General features: G+C 38.1%; 1 protein-coding gene across 4 annotated transcripts in view; it reads right to left on the bottom strand.

The window, feature by feature from the left end:
• The window catches only part of Sec24a (SEC24 homolog A, COPII coat complex component), a 77109-nt gene extending 56118 nt beyond the window's left edge, over nucleotides 1-20991 (bottom strand). The window contains exons 1-3 of one of the 4 annotated variants that reach the window (XM_046467675.2): nucleotides 20900-20991; nucleotides 20436-20600; nucleotides 8333-8800 (exon numbers count right to left, since the gene is read on the bottom strand). In XM_046467675.2, coding sequence (XP_046323631.1) covers nucleotides 8333-8800; nucleotides 20436-20532 — 565 coding nt within the window. In that variant the 5' untranslated portion in view covers nucleotides 20533-20600; nucleotides 20900-20991. Of the gene's footprint in view, nucleotides 1-8332; nucleotides 8801-19800; nucleotides 20100-20435; nucleotides 20839-20899 lie in introns of those variants that run through there. The other 3 variants (XM_058586532.1, XM_046467674.2, XM_046467676.2) reach the window with 3 other exon arrangements.
• Between the last annotated feature and the right edge of the window lie 869 nt (nucleotides 20992-21860).

Here is a 21860-nt window from a genome sequence, read left to right as displayed (position 1 = left end):
TAAAAATAAGTAAATAAAATAAGGGTACTGTTTCCAACTACAACTTAAAAAAAATACATTTTATATATATATATATATATATATATATATATATATATATATATATATATATATATAAAAGAAGTATCAAATCACTTCTAGAGTAGATTCAATGCCATGCTAATTGATTAATTCTTCATTAACTGATTACAGAGGTTTAAGCAGCCTTGTGAAATATTCTAATAGAAACTAACATAAATAAAATTCTATTAATTTTCTTACTAATTTCTAAATATTTTACTAATTTTGTTTGCAAATATAATCTGCTCAACTAACATCAACAAGTTGACAGCTTTCTAAAAATACAAATTAATAATTTGTAAACTAAGTTGTAACAATTTCCCAAGTTTTATTTAATTTTGCTTCGTTTTTAATTTCTGTGGTATTAGGGATGCGAACCCAGGGTGCTCCACTACTGAGCTACATCCCTAGTTCTATCTATCTATCTATCTATCTATCTATCTATCTATCTATCTATCTATCTATCCATTCATTCATTCATTAATTCATTTTTGGTACTGGGGGATTGAATTCAGGGGCACTTAACCACTGAGCCAGATCCTCAGTCCTTTTTTTAATATTTTGTTTAGAGACAGGGTCTCACTGAGTTGCTCAGGGCCTCATCAAGTTGCTGATGCTGGCTTTGAACTCACAATCTTCCTGCCTCAGCCTCCTGAGCCACTGGAATTAGAGGCGTTTGCCACCGCACCTGACTTTATTTTTTATTTTAAGGCAGGTTCTCAATTGTAAGGCTTCCCTCAAATTTTCAATCCTCCTGCCTCAACATTCCAAATTTCTGGGATTACAGGTGTGTAACACTATATCCAGCCTAATTTTGCCTTGTTTTGCTGGGATATAACTACTAAAGATGAGATTATAAATTTGTGCACTGTTCAGTGTTTACCAAATAATAAAGTTAGTTTACTTTCTATATTGGTTTAAATACTTTATAGATACAGCTGGGAGTGTTGTTGTGTGGTATAGCACTTGCATGTGCATGAGGCCCTAAGTTTGATCAATAGCACTACAAACACACGTGCGCCCTCGCATATATGTATATGATCATAAGCATTTTATCATATGTTAAAAACATATAGATTTCACCAGGCATAGTGGCTGATGCCTGTAATCAAGTGACTCAGGAGCCTGAGGCAGGAGGATTGCAAGTTCAAAGTCAACCTCAGCAACTTAGCACCCCTAGGTTCAATATATGATGTTTTGCCTAATACAGTGGTGCACGCCTATAATCCCAGCAACTCAGGAGCCTGAGGCAGGATCACAGGTTTGAGATCAGTCTCAACAACTTTACAAGACCCTCAGCAACTGAGACCCTATCTCAAAATGAAAGATAGCTGGGCACAGTGGTACAATATCCTGCACAGCTCAGGAAGCTGTGGCAGGAAGATAACAAGTTCAAAGCCAACTTCAGCAACTTAGCAAAACCCTAAGCAAGACCCTGTCTCTAAATAAAATATAAAAAAGCACTGGGGAGGGCTGGGGATGTGGCTCAAGCGGTAGCACGCTCGCCTGGCATGCGTGCGGCCTCGGGTTCGATCCTCAGCACCACATACAAACAAAGATGTTGTGTCTGCCGACAACCAAAAAATAAATATTAAAAAATTCGAAAAACAAAAAAAGCGCTGGGGATGTGGCTCAGTGGTTAAGTGTCCCCGGGTTCAATGCCCTGTACCAAAATGTGTGTGCATGCTTAAGGGTTTTTTTGAGCTAGATTTCATCATGTTACCCATGCTAGCCTTGAACTCCTAGACTCACTCAAGTTATCCTCCTGCCTTTACCTGTCAAATAGCTAGGACTGAAAGCATGTACCACGATGGCACCTGGCTTTTTTTTTTTTTAATTAAATAAATATTTTAAAGCTAGTTTACCTTCTGTAACGGTTTAAATATTGTTAGGAACATTCCTTAGGCTTAAAAATTGGTAAATTAGCCAGCTACAGTGCTATACGCACCTGTAGTCTCAGTTACTCAGGAGGCTAGGGCAGGAGGATCAGGAGTTGCAGGTGAGCCTGGGCAAATTAGCAAGACCCTGTCTTAAATAAGTAAATAAAATTTGGAAATGATTTAAGTTTATACACAAGCATTATGAAATACTGATATCCAATAGGTTTTAAAAGTACCCCTCAAACCAAGAATGACACAATATTTATCCTTGTATCAACCAGGATATCACTGCCCTAATTTTATCATTTTCTATTTGGGACATAAATCCTGACTCTATAAAAACTAGATGAGTTACTTTTTAAGGATATTCTATGTGATATCAAAGTTTCAAACCCACAACTATCTATTCTTTCAAGATAACCACATTACTTCGACCTCCCTTCTCATTGCCAAAGTCTACAAAGCAGATGAAACACCACTGGTATATTTTTCATTCCAGGACTTTTTAAAAAATTTGTTTGTAAGTAACATAGGCAATAAATTTTACTTATAGTATACAGTTAACTCTATATTTTATACAATTAAAGGAATAAATGCACCCAAATGCACAGGTGCAGTGGCGCACACCTGTAAGTAATCCCGACAAATCAGGTTGAGGTAAGAGGATCAAAATTTTGAGGTAGGTCTGGGGAACTTAGCAAGGCCCTTTCTCAAAATTAAAAGGGCTGGGGATGTGGTAGAGTACCCCTTAAATTCAATCCCCAGTACCAAAAAATAAAAAGCATCACTGTTAAATTCTCCAGGACCAAATTGAAAAATCATTATTATTCAAAAACCTTATAGCTCCCAAGAAGACTGATCTGCTTTTTGTTGGCAAAAGTGAAAACAAAGATTACAGAAATGAAACTCCCTTATCTAAGAAGCACCCACATATATCTATGGCACAAAGGGGCAAGGTACACTACCAACTCAGCATGAACAAGAATGCATGATACATCTGACCACAAAGATATAACAACCTAATGATTAACAAAATACAAGTAAGCTTATAGAGTTTTTACAACTTTTAGAAGAATATTTTGAACTTGGGACATGCTACATTTCATATAATAGACTTTTTGTAGAAGCTGGAAAATTTTTTTTCTTTTTCTGCAGTGCTGGGGATTGAACCCAGGCCTCACACATGCTAAGCAATCATCTAGTTGAATAATTCTTATTTATAACAGTAGAGTTTAAGAATCAGGCCAATTAATGTAAAGATGCTAAAAGGCAGCCTATTAGGAAAAGTCAGAAAATTTAGTATGAGGATTAGAAAATAGCATAACTTATATACTCAGTTTTGTTTTGTTTTTTGTTATTGTACTGGGGATTGAAATCAGGGGCATTTGACCACTGAGCCATATCCCCAGCCCTATTTTGTATGGGTCTCACACAGTTGATTAGCACCTCACTTCTGCTAAGCCTGGCTTTGAACTCACAATCCTCCTGCTTCAGGCTCCCAAGAATACTCAACAGTTTTTGATATCAGACTATCAGGTATCTATTATCAAGTATGTGTTGAAAAAAACAAGTGAAAAGCATGGATTTTCTTCTTTTTTTTTTTTTTAGACAACTTGAAAAGCATTGATTTTCTTCTTCTTTTTTTTTTAGACATCTCATAAGAAAAAAACAAGAGGAATCATACATTTAGGTTCATTTTAAGATTATACATCTTTCTTTTCCCTTCTTTTATGTGGAAATGTTCATAAGTTTCAGCACTTATATGTCTCTCTCATTACATCTATGCTGCAATCTAAATGATCTACCTGAGGGCTTCTGTTAAAGCCAAAGTAATTTCAGATTATTGATCATATGCCTTTTTAAAAGATACATCATCTGAGTGTGATGATGCATGCCTATAATCCTAGATGCTCAGGAGGCTGAGGCAGGAGGACTGCAAGTTCTAAACCAGCCCCCAAAACTCAGTGAGACCCTATCTCTAAATAAAAAATAAAATGGGCAGGGGACGTAGCTCAGTGATTAAGTGCCCCTGGATTCAATCCTTGGTACCAAAAGAAAAAAAAGACACACCTACCCTTAAATATATCCCCCCCCCACCCCACCCAGAGTCCCATTTCACTACGTTGCCAAGGCTGGCCCAAAACTACTGGGTTGAAGCAATGTTCCTTCCTCAGCCTCCCAAGTAGCTAGGAAGCTGGGGGAAATAGTTTTTACATAGTATGTTTTCCCAAACTATTTTCTTGTGACTTTGGGCAAACTTTGAAACTTCATATTTGTTAGCTATAAGAGACTACGGTGAAGATTAAATAAGATATCATGTATAACTAATTAGAACAAGTAAAAATATATATATATTCTAAAAAACAAAAAGATTAAATAAGATAATGCATAACAGTTTGATAAAGTGCTAGACAATATTATAAATGTTCAATAAATGTTACCTATCATTATTAAAAATAAAACAAATATGCTGGATTCGGTGATGCACACCTTTAATCCCAACCATTCAGAGGCTAAAGCAGGAGGATCACAAGTTCCAAAGTGAGCCTCAGCAACTTAGCAAGACCCTGTCTCAAAATAAAAAATAGAAAAGGCTGGGAATTTAGCTCAGTAGGATAAAGCACCCCTGGTATTGCCCTCCCCAAAAGAATATGCATTAATTCAAGAGACAGATGCTCACACATGGTGTCAACTGAACCAGAGGTAAAAGTAATCTAATGGATTTTGGGCTACCAGTTGTGAGTCAGAAAATTTCCACAGAGAGATGAGGGTTCACTGGCAGAGGATATGCTCAGCAAGGGGAAGGTTAAGGTTCAATCTCCAAAATCCTCTGCCCACCCAATTTATATCAAGAAACGAAGTTTCTAAAAGATTCCTTAATCTTGGGCTGGAGTTACAGCTCAGTGGTAGAGCACTTGCCTAGATAGCATGTATGAGGCACTGGGTTTGATCCTCAGCACCACATAAAAATAAATAAAATAAAGGTATTGTGTCCATTTATTTAGAAAAAAAAAATTTTTTTTCTAAATAAAAAGAATACTTAAATCTTTACAAGGCCAAAATGTATTCACTAGGGCCAGTGGCTGGTCAGAGGCTTAAAAAGTATTAACAAGCTACAAAACTGATGGAGTGTACACCATAAATAAGAAATACATGAATTTTTTTTAAAAGGTTAACTATTCATATTAACTATTTCACTTGGAACTTGTTACTTGTTCACTTTCTTGAAAAGTGCAAAATCAATCTGCAGATCCCAATATGGAATTTTAAACACTTTTCAAAGTAACACTATTAATGTTGATAAATTTCTAAGATTCTGATCATCTGAAAAGCAAAAACACAAAGGTGAAATGGTTTTTAAAGCTACTTCTGAACCAGAAGTAGCTTACAAAATACAATGATGGGGAGAGGTGGTGGCTGGAGTAGTGGCTCAGTGGCAGATCACTTGCCTGGCATGCGTGAGGCACTGGATTCAATACTCAGCACCACATATAAATAAATAAAATAAAGGTCCACTGACAACTAAAAAATATTTTAAAAAAATACAATGATTGGGCTGGGGGTATAGCTCAGTTGGTAGAGTGCTTGCCTTGCATGTAGAAGGCCCTGAGTTCAATAACCAGCACCCCCTCCCCCCAAAAAAACAATGATCATCCAGTCCAAGAATATATGGTTTTTCTCTCCCAAAATGATATACAGATTCAATTCAACATCAAAAACAAAACCCTAGGTATCTTTTCTACAAAACTTAACAAGCTGATTCTAAAAATCTTAAGAAAATACAAGGAAACCAGAAAAGCCAAAATAATCCTGAAAGCAAGAGTTAGAGAAGTAAAGCTTCATGAATTCAAAGTTACTACAAAATCAATAGCAATCAAGATATATGGAGGGGAGGGGTTGGGGTTGTGGCTCAACGGTAGCGCACTTGCCTAGCATGCGTGAGGCACTGGGTTTGATTCTCAGCACCACATACAAATAAGTGAAAATAAAAGCCCATCAACAATTAAAAAATTTTTTTAAAAACATATATGGGGGGGGGGGGGCTTCATGATAAAGGATTTACTTAGCAAACAAAAGGGTCTGGGTTTGATCCCCAGTACTACCACCACCACCACACACACACACACACACACACACACACACACACCAAAGAAAGTAACTCAAGTAAGAAATGCAGTGGAAAAAAAAATATTTGGTAAATATAATAAAAATATATTTGGTAATATAATAAAAACACACATACAGATCAATGAAATAAAATTGGGATTCCAGAAATAAACCCTTAACTTATGATTAATTGAATTTTAACAAAGGTACTAACAATAGACTAGTATTTCCATTAGATAGTGCTGAGACAAAGGCACAGATAGCCACATGCAAAAAAATGAAACTGAACCCCTACCTATCAACATACACAAAAATTAAAATTAACCAAAGACCTAAACATAAGAGCTGAAATTATAAAACTTTCAGAAGAAAACATACATATAAATTTCTGCCCATTGCACTAAGCACTAACCACAGCTGTGCTCAGTAACACTCCTCACTCCAAAAGCATTCTCAGTTGGACATGGTGGCATATGCCTGTAATTCCAGAGACTCAGGAGGCTATATGCAATTTAGCAAGACCCTGTCTCAAAAGAAAAATTATAAAGGGATGGAGATATAGTTCAGTGATAAAGTGTACCTGTGTTCAAAGCCCAGTACTCCCCCCACAAAAAAAAAAAAAGCACTGTCTTTAGACCTGTCCCTTCACAACTCCACAGTTCTGCAAATTTGAAGTCAAAAACTGCCTGCAGCCATGCCAAAAAGTAATGTAAGCCTCAGATTAGGATCAAAGAGAAACCATAACAATTCGGCATCCCTAGACAGTAAGGTAGAAACCAGTTAATAAAAGTAATGGTGAGGGGCTGGGGTTGTGGCTCAGTGGGAGAGCACTTGCCTAGCACATGTGAGGCCCTGGGTTTGATCCTCAGCACCACATTAAAAAATGAATAAACAAATAAAGGTATTGTGTCCATCTACAACTAAAAAATATTTAAAAAAAAAAAGTGGTGGCAAGTTTAAAGCCAACCTCGGCAATTTAGTGAGGCCATACATAAGCAACTCAGTGAGACCCTCTCTCTAAATAAAAATTTAAAAGGGCTGGGGATGTGGCTCAGTGGTTAACTGCCCTTTGGTTCAATCCCCAGGACAAAAAAAAAAAAAAAAAAAAATACAAGCAACAATAAATGTTGGCAAGAACGTGGGGAAAAAGGTACACTCACACATTCCTGGTGGGACTGCAAATTGGTACAACCACTACGGAAAGCCATATGGAGATTCCTCAAAACTTGGAATGGAACCACCATTTGACCCAATTATCCCACTCCTTGGTATAAACCAAGGACTTAAAATCAGCATACTTACAGTGATGCCACCACATCAATGTTTAAAGCAGCTCAATTCACAATAGCTAAGTTTAATGGAACCAACCTAAGTGCCCTTCAACAGATGAATGGATAAAGAAAATGTGGTATACATACACAATAGAATATTACTCAGCCTTAAAGAAGAATAAAACATGGCATTTGCAATTAAACGGATGGAGCTACAGAATATTATGCTAAGTGAAATAAGCCAAACCCAAAACACCAAAGGCCAAATGTTTTTTCTGATACATGGATGCTAATTTACAATAAGGGGAGGGGGCACTAGGGAAGAACAGAAATACTTTGGATTAGATAGAGGGGAATGAAAAGAGGGGAGCAGGTATGGGAGTAGAAAAAATATGTAGAATGAATCAAATATTATTCCCCTATGTGCATATATGATTACATAACAGGTATAACTCTATATCATGTACAACCAAAAGAATAAGAAGTTATACTCCATAAATGCATTCTACTGTCATGTATAACTAATTAGAACAAAAAAGAAAAGAAAAAAAAAAGCACATTTTACTGTTGTGTATAACTAAAAAGAATTAAAAAAAAAAAAAAAAAAAAAAAAAAGCCAAAAGTAGTGGCCAGTCCCTGAGGAAGTAGTTCTGCAAATATCACAAGTGACTCAAAGAAAAACAGCCTGTAGCTATTCAGAGGCTGAGGGAGGATTGCTTGAGCTCAGGAGTTCAAGGCCAGCCTGAGCAACATAGTAAGACCCCATCACAAGAAAGGAAGAAAGGAAGAAAGAAAAAGAATACCTTCAAAGGAAAGAAGCAAAGCAGAAATAATTCCTTAATTTAAGTTACTGAGTTAATTCAAAGATATTACAAGTAATTTACTTAAAGATTTATAATAATTTTTTAAACCAACAATTTTCCATGTGGTTTTAAGGCTTTAAGTATTCATTCAAATCTCTAAACAAGCAAAAGTTGTTTATTTCTACATTTTTAACATTCCTAATAATACTACCTGATTTTATGAAGCTGTTTTGAAGTGAAGGGTCTCCAGAAGAAACATATTGATGATTTGTTGTTAAGTTTGTACTCCCCAATGCAGTCGGTTGGGATAATGCACCAGGATAATGGTTTGTCTGTGATCCTGTGGGCGGATAGTTATATTGCCAATTTGAATGTGGTGGTATGTTGGCTCCAGGAAGAAAGCTACCAGAAGGCATCGGTGCAGCAGCTGGATTCTGAGAAGCAGGTAGTGGCATTCGAGGAACAGGACCACTATGGAGTGAAGGTGTCACTGTATTAGAAGCTACAGGTGGTCTATTAATAGTTTGCCCAGATCCCTGAGAACCACCGTAGTTAGACTGTCCAGAGACTGGATTCAAAGTCTTTGCTGGTATTAGATGAGGATAGGATCCTGGAAGCTGGAAATTATATCCTTGACTCACTGACAATTGTGAAGACATCAGTGCATTTTGAACAGGACCTTCCAATAAGAAGAGAAGGAAAAATTAGTCTTTCAAGTGAATATAACAACACTTTAAAAAAATACAGTAGCCCCAGGCCCAGTATTGCACACCTGCAACTTGGGAGGCAAAGCTAGGAGGATTGCCAAATTCAAGGTCAGCCGCAGCAACTTGAACAAGGGTCTAAGCAATTTAGCGAGATCCCGTCTCAAAAAATAAAAAGGGCTGGGGATGTGGCTCAGTGGTTAAGTGACCATGTGTTCAATTCCCAGTACAAAAACTTAAAATTAAAATAAAAAATAAGTAGTCCCAAGAGTGGTAGTGCCTGGCTGTAATCCCAGTTGCTCTGAAGGCTGAGGCAGGAAGATCACAAGTTGGAGACCAGCCTGAGCAATTCAGTGAGAACCTGTCTCAAAATTTTATTTATTTATTTTTTTTTGTCTTTTTTTTTTAATATTTATTTATTTTTTGGCGGACACAACATCTTTGTTTGTATGTGGTGCTGAGGATCGAACCCGGGCTGCACGCATGCCAGGCGAGCACGCTACCGCTTGAGCCACATCTCCAGCCCTGTCTCAAAATTTAAAAAAAAAAATTTAAAAAAATAAAAATTGGGGTAGGGATATAGCTGAGTGGTAGAGGCACTCCTGGGTTCAATCCCTAGTATGGCAAAAATATTATTAAAATTTTTCAAAATAGGCATATAATTCAAAGAAGATATACAAATGGCTAATAAGCACATGCAAAGACACTGAACATTATTAATCATTAGAGAAATACAAATATCAGTCATTAAATAAACACAAAGCAAAACGACAACAAGGTACCACTCACTATCATCTAGAATGTTTAAAACAGACCAACAAAAAGGGAAAAAAACAGCCGGAGCACAGTAACACATGCCTGTAATCCCAGCAGCTCGGGAGGCAAGAAGATCGCTAGTTCAAAGCCAGCCTCAGCAAAAGCTTAGTGCCTAAACTCAGTGACACCATGTCTCTATATTAAAAAAATACATAAAATAGAGCCAGGCGTGGTGGCACATACCTATAATCCCAAAGGCTCAGAAAGCTGAGACAGGAGGATCTCGAGTTCAAAGCAGCCTCAGCAAAAGCAAGGCACTAAGCAACTCAGTGAGACCCTGTCTCTAAATAAAATACAAAATCAGGCTGGGGATATGGCTCAGTGGTTGAGTGCCTTTGAGTTCAATCCCCAGTACCAAAAAAAAAAAAAACATAAAAAATAGGGCTGAGGATGTGCCTCAATGGTTGAGTGACCTTGAGTTCAATGGTAATTTTTTTTTATTTTATCGGTTCTTCTCATATATGACAGTAGAATCCATTTTGATAAAATTATACAATACAAGCATGGGATAGATCTTATTCTAATCAGAATCCCATGGTGGGATTCACTTAGGTATTTTAATATGTGTACATAGGAAAATTATGATAGACTTATTCTACAGTCTTTCCTATTCCTATCCCTGTATCAACACCAAATTTCATCTTCATCCAGAATTATATGAATAACCATCTAGTTGGTTTTCTGACTTGAATTCCTGGTAGTTACAATAGATTAAGAAATAATCCCACCCTAAAATCTTGGTATTCTTTGGCTTGCTATGACCAAGATTTCCTGTATAAATAGATGCCATCAGAGTCAAATCCTTTTAGTTAAGTGTTCATTCTTGAGCAAAATATTTTACCTTTTGTACTGAGTATAGAGTCACACATTAATAATTCCAGTACTCAGAGGGCTGTGAAGAGGATATCTGGAGTCCAGCCTGGACAACATACCAAAACCAACAACAACAAAAAGAGAATTGCAAGCTTGAGCTTTGGGTTGATGTCCAGCACCAAGATATTTAACTTCTCTGTACCTCAGTTTCCTTATCTATAAAATGGGAAAAGTAATAGGATCACACTTATTGTGTATTTTAAGTGGAAACAACTCACATAGAAGTCCATTTCCTAATCCCTGGAATTGTGTTAGGTTACATGACAAAGAAGAATAAGGCTGAAAATGCAATTTAGGTTGCTAATCAACTGACCTTAAAATGGGATAATTGGGGCGGGCTGGGGTTGTGGCTCAGCCGTAGAGTGTTTGCTTGCCTAGCACGTGCAAGTTGCTGGGTTAGGTGCAAGGCGCTGGGTTCGATCCTCAGTACCACATAAAAATAAATAAATAAAATGGGATGACTGGGGCTGAGATTGTGGCTCAGCGGTAGAGTGCTTGCCTAGCAGGTGTGAGGCCCTGGGTTCAATCCTCAGCACCACATAAAAATAAATAAATAAAAATAAGCATTGTGCCAACTACAACTAAAAAATAAATATTTAAAAAATGGGATTATTATTAGGATATATCTAATGTAATCACAAGGGTGAAAGAAGGAGGCAAGAGAGTCAGTGTCAGAGTGATGCTATGTGAGACCCACCAAGCCCACTGTTGGCTTTGCAGATGGAAGAAGACTACCAGCCAAGGACTGTTGGAGAAGAGCCTCCAGAAGATAGAAAAAGGCAAGAAAACAGATTCTCTCACAGAAGCTACAGAAAGGATTACAGCCCTAAAAACACCTTGATATTAACTCAGTGAGACCAAAGTCAGACTTCTGACCTCTAGAACTTAATTTTGTGTTGGTTGAAGACACTAAATTCGTGGTAATTTGTTAAAGCAGTAACAGAAAACCGATAAAATGTGAGAATGAGATTTATGTGAAACATTTATAACAGTGTTTTTCGTATAGTTAGCACTTTTTATTATTAATTTTTTTTTTCAGTATCAGAGATCAAACCCAGGGGCACTTTACCCCACATCTACATCCCCAGTCATTTTTATTTTTTACTTTGAGATAGGGTCTCACAGAGTTACCCAGGCTGGCCTTGAATTTTCAGTCTTCCTACTCAACCTTCCAAATTGCTGGGATTATAGGCATGTGTCACTAAGTAAGGCTAATTAGCATTCTTGAAATGTTCTCTACTGGCATTATCCAAAAAAAACCCCATATATTTGTGTCCTGAACACTGCAGCAAAATTATAAATCTGATATTAGTAAAGCAAATTATTTGAACTAATCTTTTTTTTCTTGTCTGTCATCTGTTAAAGAACAGCTCTATTAATTAAGAACATTCTTAGGATGCAAAGGTGAATAAGGTCCATTTCATCCCTGTACTCCTCCGATAGCTCAGTCTAGATTGGCAAATACCAGGCACTCCAATAGAGAGTGATATGATAGGGGAACCCTGTGACACTGACAGCCCCAAAGTAGGCAACACTTGGGCTAGACTAAAGACAGAAAGGTAGCAAAGACGGTTTCCCGAGGAAGGGAATTTTAAGCTAAAACCTGAGAAGGCTGGGGTGTAGTTCAGTGATACAGAATGTGCATAGCATGTGCTAGGCCCTGTATTTCATCCCCAATACAAAACAAACAAGCCCGAAAAATAAAGAATAGCCTCAGGAAAAAGAGTATATTACCAAAAAAAAAAAAAAAAAAAAGTGTTTCAGTAAGGCTGGGGTTGTGGCTCAGTGGTACAGCACTTGCCTAGCACGTGTGTGGCCCTGGGTTCAATCCTGAGCACCCATATAAATAAAAACAAAATAAAGGTATTGTGTCCACCTACAACTAAAAAACTATTAAAAAAAAAAAAAGTGTTCCTGTAAACCAGGCATGGTGACACATGCCTGTATTCCCAGCGGTTTGGGAGGCTGAGGCAGAAGGATTGCAAGGTCAAAACTAGCCTCAGCAATTTAGCAAGGCCCTAAGCAAATTAGTGAAACCCTATATTAATATTTAAAAATAAAAATAAAAAGGACTGGGAATGTGGCTCAGTGGTAAAGTGACTCTGGATTCAATCTCTGGTACCAAAAAAGGGAAAAAAAAAAAAAAAAGTGTTCCTGTAAAGGAATTTATATTTACAACAGCTTGTGATGGTGGAAAGGCATTCTGAAAACAGCTCAGTATGACAAGAGCAAATTGTTGAGACACTTGCCTGAAGTGAAGCAGGAATTGAGGACTACACTAAAGAAGTATGGATTTGATAAAGAAGTTCAAGTATGGTGGCACATACTTGAACCTAAGAAGTTATAGGAAAAAATTTTTCTCTCTGCAACTGAAAACAATATTCATTTTTTAAAAGGAAGACAAATAACCAGGGAATGATGGGGCTGATGTGTATTTTAAGTAGAAATGATTCACATGGAAGTCCATGTCCTAATTCCTGGAATCAGGTTACATGACAAAGGGGAATTCTGGTTTCTAATCAAATGACCTTGAAATGGGAAGATTATCAGGATGTATCCAGTGTTATCATGAGTGTGAAAGAGAGCTGAAGGAATAGCCCCAAAGCAGAGCACTTACCGAACCTGTGCTAGAGTGGTAGAGTAAGGTGATTAATATGTGCTAGACCCTGGGTTTGATCCCCAGCAACAAACAAACAAATAAGCCTTAAGGAAAAAGAGCTGGTCAGGCATGGTGGCACACAGCTGTTTGAGAGGCTGAGGCAGGAGAAACATGAGTTCAAAGCCAGCCTCAGCAAAATTGACGCGCTAAGCAACCCAATGAGACCCTGTCTATAAATAAAATACAAAATAGGACTTGGGGATGTGGCTCAGTGGTTGAGTGCCCCTAAGTTCAATCCCCAGTACAGAAAGAAAGGAAAAAAAAAAAAGAAAGAAAACACTTAGGAAAATGAATATCAAAGACTGGGTTCAAGCCAAAAAAGTAAATAAAAAGAAAAATAGTGAGTGACCAGGATAGCACCCAACCAGAGTTCCATCATAAAACTAAACAATCCAATCAACTTTGGCTTCAGATAAACTATCATATTATTGAGTGTCTTAAAACTGAACTGTATTTTTCCCATATTTTTATTGGTGCATTATAATTATACATAATGGTGGGACTGGTTGATACATATTCATACATACACACAATATAAGGATATAATTTGGCCAATATCATTCCTCAGTATTTCCCTTTCTCTCCCCCTGGTTTCCTTTGATTTTACTGGTCTCCCTTTGATTTTCATGAGACACCCCCTCCTACCTTTCTTTTTCTTCTCCAGCTTTCACATATGAGAGAAAACGTATACCCCTTGCCTTTGAGTTTGGCTTATTTCACTTAACACAACATTCTCAAGTTCCATCCATTTTCCTGCTGGTGACATAATTTCATTCTTCTTTATGGCTGAATAAAACTCCATTGTGTATATATACCACATTTTCTTTATCCATTCATCCACTGATGAACAGCTAGACTGGTTCCATAGTTTGGCTATTGTGAATTGGGCTGCTATAAACATGGGTATGCATGTATCAATATAGTATACTGACTTTGTTTAGAATAAATACCAAGGAGTGATATAGCTGGATCATATGATGGTTCCAAGCTCCATCTCTTTTTTTCTTCTTTCAGGGGAGGAGAGTGGGGTACGGGGATTGAACTCAGGGGCACTTAACTACTGAGCCACATCCTCAATCCTTCTTTGTATTTCATTTAGAGACAGGGTCTCACCGAGTTGTTTTGTGCCTCGCTTTTACTGAGGCTGGCTTTGAACTTGCAATCCGCCTGTCTCAGCCTACCGAGCCACGGGGATTACAGGTATGTGCCACTGTGACCAGCTTTCCATGCTCAATCTTTTGAGGAACCTCCATAATGATTTCCATAGTGGTGTTACTAATTTACAATACCACCAACAGTGTAAAAGTATTCCTCTCCATCATATCCTCTCCAGCATTTAGTATTGTTTCTATTCTTGATGGCAGCCATTCTAACTGGAATGAGATGAAATCTCAGTATAGTTTTGATTTGCATTTCCCTGATTGCTAAAGATGTTTTTTTCATATATTTGTTGGCCATTTATATTTATTTTTTATAAGTATCTGTTGATGAACTGTACTGCTTTTATAGATATTTTTACTTCAATGTTTTGAATTTATAATGATACAACAGCTATATACATATGGAGTTTATACTGAATTTTGTATTTGTATAGACATTTAACAAAAAGAATTTAACATTTGGGGTCACAGAAATATTTAGTTTCTATACATTAATTTTAAAACATATGAATTACAATTACAAGTTCAACAGAATAGACAGTATGGGATATAGAAATAATAGGAGTAATAAAGAAAGGAAGGAATCAAGGATGACTCCTAGCCTTCTGACCTGAACAATTCAGTGAATGGACAGTACTATTCATTAGAACAGAAAGATGAAAAAAGATTAGAGAAGGTGGGAAATGATAAAGGAAAAAAGACCAAAGAGGTATTTTATACATACTAATTTTCAGGTGCCAAGAAATCCAAGTGGAGATGTCTAATAGAAAGATATCTATCTGTGGGCTGGGATTGTGGCTCAGTGGTAGAGCACTCGCCTAGCATGCGTGATGAGCTGGGTTCGATTCTCAGCACCACATACAATAAATAAAATAAAGGTCCATCAACAAAAAAAAATATTAAAAAAAAAAGAAAGATATCTATTTGCAGGGCTGGGTTGTAGTTCAGTGTTAGAGCGCTTGCGCTTGCCTTGCATGTGTGGGGCACTGGGTTCAATCTCAACACCACATTAAAAATAAATAGATATTGTGTCCATCTACAACTAAAAAAAAACACTTCTTACCTCATAGGGCTATTGTAAGAATTAAATGAGATGATATGAGATGATGCTTATAACAGAACCACAAAGCATAGTGCCTGGGCACATAGTAAGTGACAATAAAATAAGTACTAATTCTTGTTACTATTTCTCTCCCCCCCACCACCCATTTTTTTGTGGTACTGGGCATAAAACCCAGGAGCACTCTACCACTGAGCTATATCCTCAGCCCTTTTTGAGTCTCACTAAGTTGCCCAGGCTGGCTTTAAACTTTTGAACTTACTACTTCAGCCTCCAGAGTAGCTGGGATTACAGGCCACTGTGACCCCTGCAACCAGCACTGTTTCTATCTTTAAGAAACTCTCAGTCTATTAGCGGAGATAAAACAAGAAGCACAATGGTTACTACATGCAATATATGGTAGTTTTTTTGTTTGTTTGTTTTTCAGTACCAGGAATTGAACCAGGGGTGCTTAACCAATGAGCCACATCCCCAGCCCTTTTTTTATATTTTATTTTGAGACAAGGTCTCACTAAGTTGCTTAGGGCCTTGCTAAATTGCTGAGGCTGGTTTTGAACTTGTGATCCTCTTGCCTCAGCCTCCTGAGCTGCTGGGATTACAGGTGTGTGCCACTGCACCCAACTGGTAAATTCTAAAAGAGATCTGCAAAAGGTATTGTGGGAATCCAGAGTTACAGCCTCTACTACTGAAAACACAATAATCAGTGTTACAGACCACATGCCACTTTTATTTAGATCATGTTTGTTTTATAATTAAAGACTTCTTATATTTAATACACAATCATAAGCATGATTTACATTAGAGGGAAATTTGAAAATTGACATTTTTGTTACTCCTAAATCAGATGAATAGCATTTTTTTAAAATAGTGTTGTTTTTTTTCTTTTTAACCTTTATTTTATTTATTTATATGTGGTGCTGAGGATCAAACCCAGCGCCTCACACATGCTAGGCAAGCGCTCCACCACTGAGCTACAGTCCTAGCCCCTTGATGCCCCCTCTGGGGGACAAAAAAAAACTCTGGATGGGTTGGTGGGTTTTTTTTTTTTTTTTTTAGTACTGGGAATTGAACCCAGGGACACTTTACCACTGAGCTACATCCCCACACCCTTTCATTTTGAGACAGGCTGTCCAGGATGGATTTTCTGGCCTTAGCCTCCTGAGTTGCTGGGATTACATATGTGCATCATGATGCTGGGCTCACAAATTCTATTGTTTTGACTGATGATATTGTGCAAAAAAGAGCCAGAAGAAAAAAAGAATTTGGAAGTGAGCTCCAATTTTACTATTAACAAATCAATACATATTTAGTGAAATGACTTACAAAATACCCAATTCTAACACTTTTGTTCAACAAAACTGGCTATTCCTAAAATGTGCTACACACTGTGGGGAGCTGGAGAAAGAATAATATGCAAAAAGATATATCCTTCTCTTCACAGGGCTTAAGGTCTAGAGGGAAGCGGAACAAACATTATAAAGCTACGATATATTAGGAATAAAGGAGAAAGGTGGAGAATATCCTTCTCACCCTTAATTCTATAGTAAAAAAGTGAATATTACATAATTATTATAAACAAATGAAAGCAATAAAACTGCAATTTCTGTCTTGGCACATTGATTCAAATAGTTGATAAAGGAGGTAAGGTTCAATGGGATTAATTACTTGACTTTAGCCTTATTACATGCTAATCAGATTAAGATCAGCTAGTTAAAAAAAAAGATCAGCTAGTTCAAGCACTATACAGTCTCACTATCAATTTTTTTGCAAAAGAAATATGTTATATACAATCCACACAAAGATTTTGAAAAACTTGTCTAAACAACTTTTAAGTCATAATGCAAATTCTGTAACATAATAACACCACACAATATAAAAGCAAGTTATTAAAAAATGAAGCTGGGGATGTGGCTCAAGCAGTATCGCGCTCGCCTGACATGCGTGCGGCCCGGGTTCGATCCTTAGTACTACATACAAGCAAAGATGTTGTGTCCGCCAAAAACTAAAATAAATAAATATTATGGGAGTTCATAACCCACTTGAAGCAAAGTGTGAAAGATGATATATCAAGAACTATGTAATGTTTTGAACAACCAACAATAAAAAAAAAAAAAGAAAAAAAAAAAAAAAAATGAAAAAGGTCATTATTAATAGGCCTTTGATTACAATCTAAAAATGTCTGAACATCTAACTATACTATAATATGAAATTTATGCAAGCTACATTAAATTTAAAGCATGAGTTTTTCAATAGAATACTTAGGCAGCAATTACTGCCTTGAAAGAATTAACTAAAACTAGATTCCAGCATTGAATCTTTTTTTTTTATTTGTTTAATTTCTTTCTTTTTCTCTTGTACTGAAGACTGAACCCACATATGCTTTACCACTGAGCTACATCCTCAGCTCTTTTTATCTTTTGAAATAGGGTCTCACTAAGTTGCTTAAGGCCTCACTAAATTACTGAGATTGGCCTGGAACTTGCAATCCTCCTGCCTCAACCTCCAGAGTCGCTGGGATTACAGATATGCACCATTATGCCCACTGAATCTTTTTTTTTTTTTTTTAAAAACTTTCTAGAGGAATATCCCCTCCACCACCCCCCTGCTCAATTCACCACCACATCCCTACTCACTGTATTACTACTGGGATCAACAACAACAACAATAACAACAACAACAACAAAAAAAACCCAACATAGGATATTGGCCATTTATTGAAAATAAACTTTAGAAATGGAGCTTATAAATAAGAATATGAAGGAGGCTAGGGTTGTGACTTAACGGTAGAGTGCTTGCCTAGCATGTATGAGGCCCTGGGTTCAATCCTCAGCACCACATGAAAATAAATAAATATAATAAAGGTATTTTGTCCATCAACAACGAAAATGTTAAAAAAAAAAAAAAAGAATATGAAGCAAGGGGGCAGTTGTGCACACTTGTAATACTAACTACCTGGGAGGCTAGGCAGAAAGAATTCAAATTCAAGGACAGCCTGGGCAACTTAGCAACTTAGCTCATCTCAAAATAAAAAAAGGCTGGGGATGTTCCTCAGTGGTAGAATGCTCCCCTCCCAAAAAAAAAAAAAAAACTGAAATTATATCTTAAAAGAGGCTTATATGCAAACTCCTGTTATTTCACTCCTCATCTCAAATTGGCTGCATTCTTTCAGCTACTATCATCCTAAAATGCAATCACTAGTCAAAATGCTGAGTTTCCAACTGGCTCTGGGCAACCTATGCACAGGAAGTGCTTTCTTATTCTCTTCTATATCTTCAAGGACAGACCTTAGAAGGTGTGCAACAAATGCCCATTGACCTGAATCAAATCAACATAGTGATAACAATTCAAAACCAGCATATCACAGTGGTTAGATTCCTTTAGCATTTCAAAATTATAGTAACTACACTTACATATAAGCTTAGTACATTTGCAAGATTTGCTTTCAAAAGTTTATATAAGGGCTGGGTTGTAGCCCAGCAGTAGAACACTTGCCTAGTATGTGTGAGGCCCTAGGTTTGATCCCTAGCACCACATAAAAAACTAAATAAACAAAATAAACGTATTGTATCCACCTACAACTAAAAATATTTTTTTAAAAAAAGGTTATATAAGATTGCAATTTAGAAGATAGTAGAATGAAACAGACATTATTACTGTATGTATATATGTGACTACATGACCAATATGATTCTCCAACATGTACACTCAGAAAAATGAGAATTTATATCCCAACTATATATGATGTAACAAAGTGCATAAATGCATTCTACTGTCATGTATAACTAATTACAACAAATTTAACAATTAAAAAAAGGTTGCAATTTAGCAATTATATGAAAAATGCATGGCCCTGTAACATCTTGTTTAATTTTTCACCTTAAAGTGAATGTCTTAAAATGATTTCATCTTCCTGGTAAATGTTACTAAATACCATAGAATAGAATGTACTTTACATAATCTGTTACTATAAACTTGAGAAAGAACAACTGATTCAAGTTAATGCACTTTCAGTGCCTATTCCCTATTCTAGCTTCTGCCCACATAGCTGCCTACCCATAGATATTTTTAAAGTCCTAAAAAGAGCCTTCTTTGTAAAGAAAACAGTAGACTTCTCTAAAAACAATGTAAATTGGCCATTTTAGTCACTGGCTATTTTCTCCAACTTCACAGTAATCTTAGATTCCAGTGTGCAATTTAAGCACTTTAGTATTATTCTGCTGGTCTTATTTCCATAAACCAAAGATGTGTCAGTTAATTGGTAAGTAGGCAGACTGTTGGCAGAAAATCTTTCTCGATTACAACAATTAAAAAAGTTTAGCAAATCACCACGTACGACAATTCAAGGAATCCTAGAAGAGTTAAGACATTCTCACACAAATTACAAATTACAGTGCCACATGTACATGCCTCTCAGAGGTCCAACCATTTTCCAAGTGATGTAAAGGCCTTAGGAAATCAAACAACAAATCTACTTGGTTCTTTCAAGGCTGAAAAACTGAACAGGTGGCCCAGGCACAGTTCTGGGAAAGTCCTGGGAGAGATGAGTAGGTCCTAAAGGGGTCTCCGCAAGAAGTCACTCTTTCATTCATGTCCGCAAACTCAGAATAAATACGACCCCAATCTGCTCGAGACGAATCAGACTCCAAACTCTGCTCCCCTGGAGACTGGAGCTAGGTGGCGCGGAGGGTGAAGGCACAGCCACTAGGACCGTTTTTTGAGGGATTGACCGAATCTGTTTTTTTTTTTTTTTTCACCCTTGTTTGCCAGGGCGTTGCATACAGCGGGTGCTTTTTAACTGTTTGCTGACTGAATGTGTGTGTGTGTGTGTGTGTGTGTGTGTAAAACGCTAAAACGAGCCCGCGCCTGAGAGTGCACAAACGACGCGGTATCGGGGGCTCAGCCGCCCACCACCACCCGCGCCAGACCCCAGCCGAGAGGTCACCCTCTCTTCCACGGTCGCCTGAAGAGTAAACAGCATCCAAAGGTGAGTTAAAGCCTGGGCCCACGCTGAGCCCTGCTCTTCGCCCCCGTGTAGCACTCACCGTTGGTGTAGGGAGACCCCGAGGTCGAGGAGGCCCCGTTCTGGGCCTGGAGGCCGGTTGGGGCGCCGCCGGAGGCCGGTATCCCCGGCTGGGACATGACGACCGCAGTTATCCTTGTTGGAAGGTACTGGTCTGAGTCGACAACAGCGCCCAGCGGAGAGACTGCTGAAAGCAGAGGGAGAGGGCCAAAGACTTAGGACTGAAGACTGGAGGAGAGGGCGGAGCATCAAGCCCGAGGCATGGCGCTTCACTCTCCCCAGCCCACCGGCATCCACGGCCTGGCCTGGGAACTGAAGCTTAGAAGTCGGGCCAGTGGGGCCGCGAATGCTGGGCTGGGAAGCGGCAGCCTAAACCGGAGAGGAGGGAGGCCCCGGCCGGAAGTGCCTGTCAGCCGCTGGCCGCGCAGGCGCAATCAGGACACGTGGCACTTCCGGCTCCGGGCTCGCGGCTTCTCCAGCGCTCACCTCTCCCCGTGGGGCTGCCCCGAGGCCACCTGACTGTCCCGTCGTCCCGGCCCCGTGGACAGTGCCCGGACTAGCCTGCCACGTCACTGACTCCGACTGCCGGCCGGAAGTGGCGTGTGTCACAGCTGCGGAAATCCCCGCGTCTTGGACGTCACCTCGCGGGCTGAGCGGGGATCCGGGGGCAATGAATGCAGACTTCAGTGGCTGCTTTCGTGGAGTGGGACAAACAGTTCCTCTCCCCGGTCTTTGAGGATTACTTGAGACTACAAACGTCATCATCCTCTGTTGGGATTATGTCACCACTAGTAGCTGAACCGGTTAATGTTCATCACATTATTTTATTTCACATTCTGTTGTCATATTCCAGGGAATTATTTTAAAGAGATAGTTAAATATGTATGTTAAAAATGTGATCAAGTAAAGAAGCCTTTGCTTTTTTACTGGAGATTCAGAGGTACTTTTAATTTTTAAACTCGATTATCCATAGCATAGTCACACTGAAGTTCATTAACAGCACTTTTTTTTTTTTAATTAGTTCTGAGAATCTAACCCCAGGCCATACGCAAGCTAGGAGAGCACTCTATTGAGCCATACACCCCGTCCTCCAACATTACATTAAATGGCAGTTTTATTTCCTCTTTAAGAGTTTGTGGATCCGCTGTAAGGTGAAGAATTCAAACTTCCCTACTGGGAAAGTAGGGGTTTTTGTTTTGTTTTTGAGAGTAGACTTTGACTTTTGAGGCCAAAGAGAAGTAGAAACTGGGTGATTGGACAACATAATTAATGATTTCAGTATTGATCTTAGCTACCTTCACTCTACTTAGGTTTTTCCTGCTCTAAGCCGATGACAAAATCCTTCTTCACAGATTTGTACTGTTGATTAGAATGTCATGCTACAGGTTTCACAACCTCAGGGTGAAGTACACCTTACCTAATGCATTTAATATCAAATGTCTACTAT

This window comes from Marmota monax, unplaced genomic scaffold (genome assembly GCF_021218885.2).
Source record: "Marmota monax isolate L192 unplaced genomic scaffold, Marmota_monax_Labrador192_F-V1.1 WCK01_AAM20220418_F8-fsc00199, whole genome shotgun sequence".
NCBI classification, from domain to species: domain Eukaryota; kingdom Metazoa; phylum Chordata; class Mammalia; order Rodentia; family Sciuridae; genus Marmota; species Marmota monax.
Note: the sequence above shows the minus strand (reverse complement) of the source record. Positions and strands in the feature narration are given on the sequence as shown.